This window comes from Colletes latitarsis, chromosome 11 (assembly GCF_051014445.1).
Source record: "Colletes latitarsis isolate SP2378_abdomen chromosome 11, iyColLati1, whole genome shotgun sequence".
Taxonomy (NCBI): domain Eukaryota; kingdom Metazoa; phylum Arthropoda; class Insecta; order Hymenoptera; family Colletidae; genus Colletes; species Colletes latitarsis.
Genome location: NC_135144.1, coordinates 13,198,984 through 13,210,146, shown reverse-complemented (window position 1 = coordinate 13,210,146; position 11,163 = coordinate 13,198,984). Strand labels below are relative to the sequence as shown.

The 11,163-nt window shown below is 32.5% G+C and overlaps 2 protein-coding genes across 2 annotated transcripts; one reads left to right on the top strand and one right to left on the bottom strand.

The window, feature by feature from the left end:
* Positions 1-1,494: 1,494 nt before the first annotated feature.
* On the bottom strand, positions 1,495-6,957 carry LOC143348187 (protein TAPT1 homolog). The gene is made up of 7 exons (XM_076778152.1): positions 6,307-6,957; positions 5,148-5,302; positions 4,323-4,420; positions 3,793-4,124; positions 3,606-3,703; positions 2,794-3,009; positions 1,495-2,572 (listed from the first exon to the last, which is right to left on the bottom strand). The coding sequence occupies exons 1-7, from the start codon at positions 6,449-6,451 to the stop codon at positions 2,054-2,056; spliced, it is 1,563 nt and encodes a 520-aa protein (XP_076634267.1). The 5' UTR covers positions 6,452-6,957; the 3' UTR covers positions 1,495-2,053.
* A 307-nt stretch (positions 6,958-7,264) lies between these two features.
* Su(p) (prostaglandin E synthase Su(P)) lies at positions 7,265-9,755 on the top strand. The gene is made up of 5 exons (XM_076778163.1): positions 7,265-7,968; positions 8,293-8,367; positions 8,473-8,810; positions 8,911-9,022; positions 9,090-9,755. Exons 1-5 carry the CDS (start codon positions 7,684-7,686, stop codon positions 9,450-9,452), a joined length of 1,173 nt encoding a protein of 390 aa, XP_076634278.1. The 5' UTR covers positions 7,265-7,683; the 3' UTR covers positions 9,453-9,755.
* The last annotated feature ends 1,408 nt before the right edge of the window (positions 9,756-11,163 follow it).

Below are 11,163 nucleotides of genomic sequence, written 5' to 3'. Positions count from 1 at the left end.
TTTACATTATTATAAAAACGATCAATATATTTTTCTACAATATGTTCAATATATGTTTGCTCTTATTTTGTTATAGAGTCGGTTTGTATTTATATGTTATTATTGTATTGTGTATTTTTGAATATTTCTTGAATAGGTCTTTGAATTAAACGTACTCTGACCAAAAAGTAAAATGGCGTACTTATTTTCAGTTCTTCGTTAGCGCATAATTAGATGGGTTTAAATATTATTAATTTTATAATAAAACAAAATTGCATATGAAGTGAAGTTATACGAAAAACAAACACATACTACCGCATGGGCTGCGTGTACATACGTGAGCTCGGCAATTCGCGGAATTTCGAGAAATCGAAAAAGAAAAATGACGGACTCTTACCGGCTAAACCCCCACGGTGACTATCCTTTGGCGCCTTGGCGGGGCACTGAGAATTCTATTGAGACATCACAGTCTCCCGCCGTACCGGCCTTTTCAAGTTCATCCCGATGGGAGAAAGGGACACGAGTGTTCCTGCCCTCCACTACGCCCCCGCTTAACCGCAAACATTTGATCGCCCAACGTCCGCAGCCGCTGGGCCTCACTGTGACCACTGGGCCCATCCACAGTCATTGATACAACCTCGATTACCGACTCATCCCAGTCCATTCACACATTCATTCATACTAGTGTTTGGTCCGCGGGAGCTTTCGCTCCGACCTCCGGGATACCATGCGGGACTGCGGCCATCAACCCCCTCAGACTGGATGACTCCATTCCCGCATGCCATCCCAGCGGCTTCCCCTATCCGCCACCTGGGGACGCGCCACGTAGGGGTACACCTCCCCTGCCGCTTGGACAACCAAACGGACGCGTGGAGAGCTAGTGCGGCCTGGTAAAGTCCAGACCAGCACTCGAAAATAGCAGCACGAAGTTATTTTCCTCCACCGAACAGGAAGGTGGTCTAAGAAAACAGGGTTCTACCCTCAAGTCTCCGGTAAAAGGCGTCACTTTTTCCGGAGACTCGTATAAATACATCATGCTAACACGAGTCACAGTGAGATACTGCACACAGTCTGTAAAGATAGCCGTACGTGCATTCCGAATAAACTTTTTTAGTCCAGTATCTACAGAGTACTTCCTTTTTGTAATCCTTCCTAACGTTACAGATTGATATAGGACTCGAATTGAAAAAATTACAATGGGCATCCAGGAGTTGAATGTATGGAATCTAGTACCCAGAAGAGATGGGATAAAAGTAATCAACAGCAAATGGGTCTTAATGTGAAGAGGAGTGGTAAAGCAAGATTAATAGTTGTTGGATGTAGACAAATACCAGAAGTGCACTATAAAGAGTCATATACACCTGTTCTAAAATTGGAGTGTCAAGATTATATGTTGACATAAGCGGTTATCTAATTTCCATAAGATGCATAATCTATTCTATATCTCGTTTGTGGTAAAATATAAGATTAAAGCTACGTCCGTAATTGGATACCTAATATAGATATACACTTGAAAAACATAAATTCTATTATTTATTTACAAAATGCCCCAACTTTTTACATTCATTCCCCTTTTTAAACGAAAAACATAAATACATTCGGTTTTTTTTTATATTTATTTATACCGATTAAAAAATATAATAATATTCAACTAAGAGTATTTCTCGCATAATGCCAAATACTTTTTGCGCGCATATACATCGCAATAACAAAACTAATTAGTAATAAATATTTTCATCGATCGAACCAATTATAGTATCGTAAATAGTATTGTTACTACTTACTCTTTTGTAATAATATAATAACAATATATAAATTACATAGTCGGGTCGAAATAACATAAGACTAGCCATCGTTCCAAAAACAAAATAACAACAGAACGAGGTTTCAAACAAATTTTCTGTCAAAATAATAATTATCTAAATTCTGTGAAGATAATCCTTCAAAGTCTCAGTAAATACAAGGTACTTTTTATTACAGATAGATTCCAAGAATAATCGTATATAAAACTTTTTTATTTTGAATTCAAAAATTTTTCATTAATCGTAATTAATATCAACGAAAGAAACGATTTTTACTGCGAAATTCCTTTGCTGGTTTCTTCGCTGTCTTCTTGTTTCTTTTCTTCCAGCACAGTATCATTCAAACACACGTTATTCAAACTGACAGCACTATTAGAAAACATTGCAGTAGCTAAATTTGGATTTTTCGTGTCGGAACTAATTAAAGAATATTTTGAAGATGACGTAGTGCCATCGGAATCTTTTGAATGCAACGAAATCAAATTGCACGCTTTGCCAAGGATCACCAAACTGTTTAGAATTCTTAAAGCTACTAAAACTAGGTACGCCAAGAATAATAGAATTATATTCGCCGGTTTCATAGACGGTGTGACGGTGGTACAAAGCACTTTTCCTATGGCTACACCCAGGGGAAGAGGAATAAAACCCATTCTGCGGGCCACCAAATCCGAGGGATCGGAAAAAGCCGTTTCCTGACGCGTTTGAGCCATGTCGTAAGCCAGACTTACAGTGTAGTCTCTATAAACTGTTGAACTGAGTTCGTTGAAACGAGTTATAAATGCATGTTTCACCTGCAAAAGATAATATAGGATAATCAATACATTGTGAACAACTAAACTGTATATGTAATATAAAAACTATTTGATATGATTTCAGAATCATATTTATACATTTTAAGACTTTGAAAAAATGGGACGTTGATCTAGTAAAACATATAACAATTCGATATAAATTTTCAATCGAAAGTCCTAGCAATAAACGTTTCAAAAAATTTTATATTTTTCTCACATACCCAATCTACAAGAATTTCGGCCAACAGTAACAGTATGCAATCTGGCAATAATACTGCAAGACGTTCCGCTTTCCAGGCATATTCTTTCATTGTTTGAAGATTCACGGCCAGAAGAAGCATCATTAAATGAAAACGTTCCCTTACGTCTGCACACGACAGTTGAAACAGATTATTTTTGTCAAATTTCTTAAAAACGGATCCCTTCAATTCTACGAACTGAAATAAATGTTTACTTTAAAATTAAAGTTATATATAATAGATAAATAAAAGATTTGTTTGGGTAATTCGTACAGGATGGAGGAGTTAGCCTAATTAAGACTTCTTTACTATGATCTGTGGCTTAATTTAGTTTAGTTTAGGAAGAACTTTGAGAGAAGAGAAAGCGTTCTTCATTAAGGCTAAATCGGTCGTAGACTAGTTTTTCCCTAGAGGTAGAACAATTATTCCAATTGACACGTTAGGCCAAAAGATAAGTTAGAGTTTCCAATTGAGATACCGACAACAATTTTGTATTAATTTGTAACTGACACTCTTTTAGAACTAATCTTTCTTCTGACTGAATTGATTGTGATTGTTTATCTCAACTTTCTACAGAACAAGCTTCAAGAATAACTACTTGGTTTTGTACAAAATACACAAAGAATATACTATTTTCCCAGTATTTCGGGTGTTGAATATTTGCTTCACGCTAATATTAGTTAGTTAATCTAGACAAAAGTTGAATTTCGCAGTTTAAGTAATTGTTTTGAATATTTTTGTTATGCTTGTTAATTGATTTAAATATTTTCTAATTATTATTGAAAATTACTTACATTGTTGGACATCATTATAGTAAGTAAAGCTTTGTTACTGCTGTTTATCGCGACGTTCAGAGTGGTTGCTTGGAAAAGTACCAATACACTGTGTAATACTTCAAATATAAACAAAGTATAGGAACTAGAACTCAAGAGTCTATAATATATATATACGTATATAATATACATTTGATAAAAAGGATACAAACATAGGCAATGGCAAACAACAAATGAGGCAGAGTGCCCAAATGTTGAGGCCCAGTTTGCGTTTTCGAACGAGGTTCTGTAGCAGTCCACAAAAGGGCATCTATCGTATCTTGGCCAAAAGCACTGAACAATCGATCGCCAACTTCCAGCATATTATAAAATATGTACAGTTTTATCACTGATTGGCTCTTCACTAAATGGTACATCATGGAAGTGTCAACCTTCCACGTAGCTGCCCAACAGCTGATTACCAGAATCCCTTTCAAAAGGTCGCAAATCTCTGCTGGCCTTAAGTGTCTCTCTCCGATTTTTAGACTCCCCCTCGTCTTTCTAGATAATAAATTAATTTTATACAGAATACATTGCAAGCAGTAACTTTTTTCGTAAAATACAATTCCCTTAATAGAATCATCGATTGTACAGGGCGTCCGTAGAAAATAAACTATTCCACTATTTAATGTTCTGAATCAGGGCAAAATAAAAATAACATCTATATAACTTCTATATTTTATTAAAAGATAAACTTACCCAAAACAGTGCCACAGATGTCTTGTAACTATTGTCCACAACGCCATAACGAATCTTAATGGTAAAAATGTATATACAAAGAGAAAGGAATCTGCACACTACAACAAACAAATTATATTTGTATTATACATTCGGTACCAATATTCTGTTTATAAAATTGATCTAGTATTCAATTGAAATCGTTATCTTAAGAAATATATATAGACAAACACCAAAACTTGTTAAAGAAATAAAAATCGAAATTAATATTATAATTCGAAGATATTTAAAAAATTTTGTAAAGATTATGTGGTAAATATAAGAAATTGATTATCATAATCGAACTTAAGATGGTGTTCAGAAATAGGTGTGTTAATTTGAAGGCAATCAGGAAATTTGGAAGATAAGAGAATTAATGTTATTTTTTTAAATATTTTACGGAATACAAGTATCCAAAGATATGGTAAAGAACATGTACAGTACAAGTAGAATTCAAATTATAATTTAAGTAAATAATGGTGAAATATTATTTGAAACAATTATATGAAAAAACAACATGGAAGAAAACAATGAAAATTCGTATTCGAAAAATGTAAAATATTTAAAATCATTCAATTACTTTTACCAATACATTTTGCACTGTACACTTTTAATTTATTTAAAATTGTTTGAGAAACAATTACCAAGTCTATGTTCAAAAGGATTAGAAATAACAAAACAATTAAATCTACAAGCAGAATCTGACTTATAATCTAAATAAATGACAGATGAGCATTATTTAAAACAATAATATTGTGAAAAATTCATATTAGAAAAATGCAAAATATTCAAAAAAAGATTCTTTACTTGCAGGAAGCCATAGGTCATGAATTTTTCAACTTCTCTAGGGATTTTCATAAACGAATAAATTTTTTCCCTTCTTGCAGAGAATCTCTCCTCGTCATATTGTAACTGATATCCTCTTGTTAACTCTGTTTGTAAAAATCGTGCAAGAGATACACCTGAAACCACAATAAAAACAAATTGAATTATAATAATAGTATTTAAAAACACTTATAACACTTTTAATGTAACTTAATTGGTCTATTTTATAAAATTACTTCAATAAAAGTACTTCAATTTAAAATATTTTAAATTGAAAACTGTAATGTACAAATTGAGACTATAGAATTAATCTAGCATAGTCACGAAATTTACTTTTATTATACCCTGTATGTTTTACATTTTAATTTTCCACGCCAAGGGATCATGGCTTCATCCAAAGAAAAAGTTTTGATGAGGACTATAAATAATTTTAAATTTTTCTATTAAATAACTATAAACAGTCATCCATTAATCCCTCAGATACAATGCAACTTTTGATCTCAAGTGATACAGTAAACTTTGTCATTTAAATTTCAAGGATTTTCAAAGAAGTTATGCCACAGAAAAGATATTGAAAAAAGTAGGCAGATATAATATTTACTATACAGTTCCCCGGTGATAAAATTTAATTCATAAATAAAAATACACAGATAGTTGAAGGCTTGAATTTTGTAAATTTGATTACACAAATCAATTAACTCTACAAAAAGAAAAGTAAAGAATTCCTTTCAAAATTTAAATTTCTTTTTATCAATACGTAGTGTTGAATATAATTATTAAGAACATCTATTTTATATATAAAAAGTATTGTAAATTTGCCCTAAATAAACACATTATTTCTAGTTTTTTTTACAAAAATGGCTATATTTCAACATTCAAAAGATATGTAGATTACAATATAATGTAATTAAGCTGCATAATTGAAATATAATATAACAAAATTAACAAAACACAGGTTGAATTTTGTAAATTTAGGGTTATGTTAGGTTAGGTTTTCGTTAATTTTAAAACGATCATGTTTCCAGTAGACCAAATTTCATAAAAAAAAAACAGAGAACTAGAAAATTTCGTAACGATGCAATTTTATTTACCCTAAGTTGCTATGAGAAGTTACCAAAAAACAAATGAACAATTAAATTACCTTGCTTTTTTCTGTGTTGTTCTCCAATACTTAATTGATTTTGTACATCGTCAATTTTATTCGTACGAATATCCGATTGTTTAGTCGACTTAAATCTTATATATTTTTTCTCGCTGTAATTTTGATAACCTTCATCGATATTCATTGTTTTTATTCATTCCTTCTCGTCTCACCACATAACCTCAATTTAGTGTTCTATGAACTCTAATTTTATCTTCCACGTTTAATATCGTACAAACTATTATTATTATTATTTGAATTCACTCTTTCATTGGGCACTTAAAATATTTTCATCGTTTAAGAGTTGTCTTTACGTTTCATTCACTAGTAATTGTTATATAAACCATGATCTTAACATAGGAAAAACAAACCGATTGCTATTTTGTATGGTAAATGAACACTGGATTTAGATTGGCAATTTCCCCCACCATATTGCCTCGTGGACTTCGTTTCTTTTTCAAATTCCTTTGTAAAATATGAAAATGTACTAATAGCTTGAATAGAAATAGACTAGAATGTAAGTGTTTATATTCGACTTAACTTTAAGTTTAAAGGTAAATACAGGTTAGATAGACTACATGTTAATATTTACATTCTTTACGTTCTACACACTCAATTATGCCAAATCTACCTACAGTCTACACACTGTGTAATATATAGTATAAGGGCTGTATAATACAACCTGTGAGTGTAACATTTGGCTCGTGCGGTAGGAATCCTACCGTAGGATATGTCGGTTTTCCCCACCAGTCCGTTAAACGCTAAAGAAGTTCGTCGTTACTAATGTGGACGTCGATGCACTCGATTATGCCCGATCTGGCCGCACTACCTATGAGTTGTAATACTTGTAACGACTTTTGCGTTACTAACGTTGCAATCCTCTACTGTGGGGAGTCCCCACTGCTAGGATAAATCGCCGACGAGCCAACGCCCTCTGAGTAACTAGGCGTAACTTTCTGACCAACACAGATTTAATTTTTGAGTTTAAATTTCTTTGAATCTGTTGATTACTGCCTTGAACTTTAATTTACTGCAAATCCGCGCAATATTATAATTATATATCTAATAACTTTATTGTCTAGTAACAATACGATGATCAGTAGGGTTTATTTCTCCAATCTAGAACTTTATGCAGTTGTAATTTTGTATAAACCATAAATGTAAAAATAAATAAATGAAAAAAGACGTAAATGTAATAATACTAATTTAAAATTATTAAAAATTAATCAATACTATATTCTTGGAAATTACTAAAATTTTTAAACATAACCTTGAAAAACATTCTCAAATGTTATGTCATTAAACCGCTATAGAAATATTTGTCCAACGTATATAGTAATCAATTTCTTTTAAATTGTATATAGTTAATTGTTTATAATGTCAGTACTACTAAAATTATTAAATTCACGAAATTGGTATTCTTTGAAAAATGTTATTCAAACATGCCCGAGACGAAACGAAAGCTTTTCGACGATTCGACAATCTTCCACGGTGAAAACTGTATTAAAAACGAGTTTAGTAGGGGTTTCCGTCGGCGTGATTATCACGACAGGTTACACTTGGTATTCGAATATACAAAATTCGAAAACTTTTCATCTGGATGGAAATAAATACGAAATTAAAGCGTTGAAAGAAAAACCAACAATTCCTATTTCTCGGAAGGTTTGTCAAATTCAATCACTATTGTTTCATTTATAGGATGTCTTGTTTTCCATTCAGAAAAATAATACTGGAAAATAAATATTTCATATAGACTATTAATTGTATTACATTTTAATTTGATACTATGTTGTAAGCTTTTAATTTCAATGGACAACTTGTTTATATCTCGACAAACTATCAATCTTAAGGAATATATTATCGATAGATTTTATTTATTTACCTTTATCTTTACCTTTTTAATATACTTCAGCGATAGAAATATAAATGCTTGAAGTTCTTTAAATGTAAAGCATTGAACACTAATTTTTATTTGATTTATTTTAGATTATCTCACCAACAGATTCAACCGGATTGAAATTGACCCTCTTCCAATATCAAACGTGTCCCTTCTGTTGTAAGGTAAAATAACAAATTTTAAAATACATATCTTTTACAAAACAAATTTAGACTTTGTTTCTGTTAATATTATCAACTGTGAAGAAGCTAACAAGAGATATATTCTAGGTCAGAGTTTTCTTGGATTATTATGGTTTATCCTATGATGTTATAGAAGTGGATCCAGTATTGCGCAAAGAAATATCATGGTCGCCTTACAAAAAGGTACCAATATTATTAACACAAGTGGAATCTGGTTATCAGCCTCTGAATGATAGCTCAATGATCATTTCATTGCTGGCATCATATTTCAAAGATGGATCACAGAAAGTTAATGAACTGGTAGAATATTATCCCTTCATAGCAATGCATAATGAAAACAGTAAATTAAAACATGAAATCATGAACAAGTACTTTCTAATGTACAATGAATCTTTGTCCGAACAAGAAGACTTGAACGATATGATGTAGGTGGTTTGTAAATCAATTTATTAATTATATAGTATTCATGAGTCAGAGAGGTTTTCTGAGAATAGACAGTAACAAAAGATAAATTTATTCTTTCAGAGAAGAACGGAAATGGAGAAAATGGGCAGACGATGTTCTGGTGCATACTTTATCACCGAATGTCTATAGAACTTTCAATGAAGCTTATGAAACATTCAACTGGTTTTCGAAAGTAAGTATTCGCTTGTTAAAGGCATAGCAACTGTTCATAGATTTAAAACAGTCCCTTCATTGATCAGGTTGGTAAGTGGGAAGAGTATTTTCCAACGTGGGAAAGACTGATAATGATAAATGTGGGCGCAACGGCAATGTGGATGATATCTAAGCGTCTGAAACGAAGGCATAATCTCAAGGATGATGTTCGACAATCTTTCTACGATGAAATTAACAAATGGTTGGGCGCCATTAGGAAACGCGGTAGTACATTTATGGGAGGAGAGACACCTAACTTGTCAGATCTTGCTGTTTATGGAATATTGAAGAGCATAGAAGGTTGCAATGCTTTCAAAGATGCACTGACCAACACAAAACTGAAAACATGGTACAATGCAATGACAAAAGAGGTAGAGACACACTCTGGAAGCAAATACCTAGGAAATTAAACAATGTATATAAGCAGCTTTTTCGAGATTATTACTATTCGATTCAATCTTGAATTACTTTCGATTCTTTGAACCTAAGTCCTAAGCGGAGTAATTATAAGTAATAATTTAAGGATAAGGAACTAGATGTTATATTTCATATTTTATTTATAAGACACAGTATTCTTGTGTATGAATCGCAAAAAAATAAAAGAAAAGTACGAAAGTATTAATATTTGTCTATTAAAATGAAAACTAATTGAATTGAAATAAATATATACATAGTTTTTGTTTCATATAGTCAGTGAAGTTGTAATTAGCTGTTATCACAGACGAAATATATCAGTAAATCTTACACCTTATGGACTTTTGTGGCTCAAAGTTACCACTCCGTTAAACGTTAAGGAAATTCGTCGTTACTAGTGTCACCGTCGATGCACTCAATTAGGCCAAATCTGGCCACACTGGGCCACACTGATACACATCAAATTTATAGTTGACACATAAACAATAATTTCTCTAGATAGTCCTTTTAAACTTTTTATCATGTCGATTTCTCAATCATTTTTGACACATTACATTTTAAATACTTGATCTTTGTCGTTAATGAATTTTTTTGTCCAAATTTGAAGTGTAACAGTATCAAAGACTTTAAACAAAATATGAGAAAAAATGTTGGTACCTCACGATATGACTCTGCCAACGAAATTTATGGGTTTTGTTGTGACATCAAAGACCACGGTTCGAGATTGGATACAAGAAAAGAAGATTTTGGTCCATTGTTTTGTCCGTACGATGTAACCGGAGGAGGACCTGATATCAAATTTCGCATCCAAGATGCTGATAGTGTTTCACCTTCTTCTCAACGTAGCTTTCAAAAAAGTATTCATAGAAATGGCCAACGAAGCGGGCATCGAAGCGGACAGCGAAGCGGTTATTTAAACCGACATCGAGGTGGGTACGATAACCCACGGCGTAATGGAAATCGAAAGAGAAATCGAAATAATCCGCGAGTTGGATGGGACGATCAACCACGAGGTGTACGTGGTCACCGAGGTATTCTTCGCCGCGATATTTCAAGAACCGATGATGACGAACATGGTAAATTTGATGAACCAATGATTTGTAAACGGTGCAGAGGACCTCTGAAATGGTATTTGGAAGATGAAATCGCAGTTGCTCGTGACAAAATGATGAGTAGCCGGCAGGAAACATATAACACTGAAATGGAAAAGAACATTAAAATCGCTAAAAAGAAGGGTATACAATAAAATTTTGCATATACAAAGTAGTACATAGTCATACCTCGAATCTTACTACAGTAATACATGTTTAAATTCGAATGAGGTCAGTGGTAGGACTAAGTTATAATTTAGATTGTAATCTAATGCATTGAAGTAGAAAATAGTAGTTTGTGTATCTATCAGGCACAACACTTCTATTAATTCCCTTATTTCTTTTGAAACTATTTTGACAGTAGATACTTTTTTTAAATTTTCATTATTACAAAATACTTGCAAACATCAGAACTACATATACTATCAGTACATACGTAATATACAGGGTGTTCGGCCACCCCTGGGAAAAATTTTAATGAGGGATTCTAGAGGCCAAAATAAGACGAAAATCAAGAATACCAATTTGTCGATGAAGGCTTCGTTAAAAGTTATTAACAATTAAATTCAAAAATTTCAAATCGTTCTGGAAAAATTATTTTCGGTTGCGGGGGTCA

Bases quoted from the DNA above. Each gene is read 5' to 3' on its own strand.
- LOC143348187 (XM_076778152.1), bottom strand. From the start codon at position 6,451: ATGAATATCGATGAAGGTTATCAAAATTACAGCGAGAAAAAATATATA. The intron at 4,125-4,322 runs GTAAGTTTATCT...TTTATTATCTAG, and splicing joins CATCTGTGGCACTGTTTTGG to AAAGACGAGGGGGAGTCTAA. The intron at 2,573-2,793 runs GTATGTGAGAAA...TATCTTTTGCAG, and splicing joins CCGAAATTCTTGTAGATTGG to GTGAAACATGCATTTATAAC.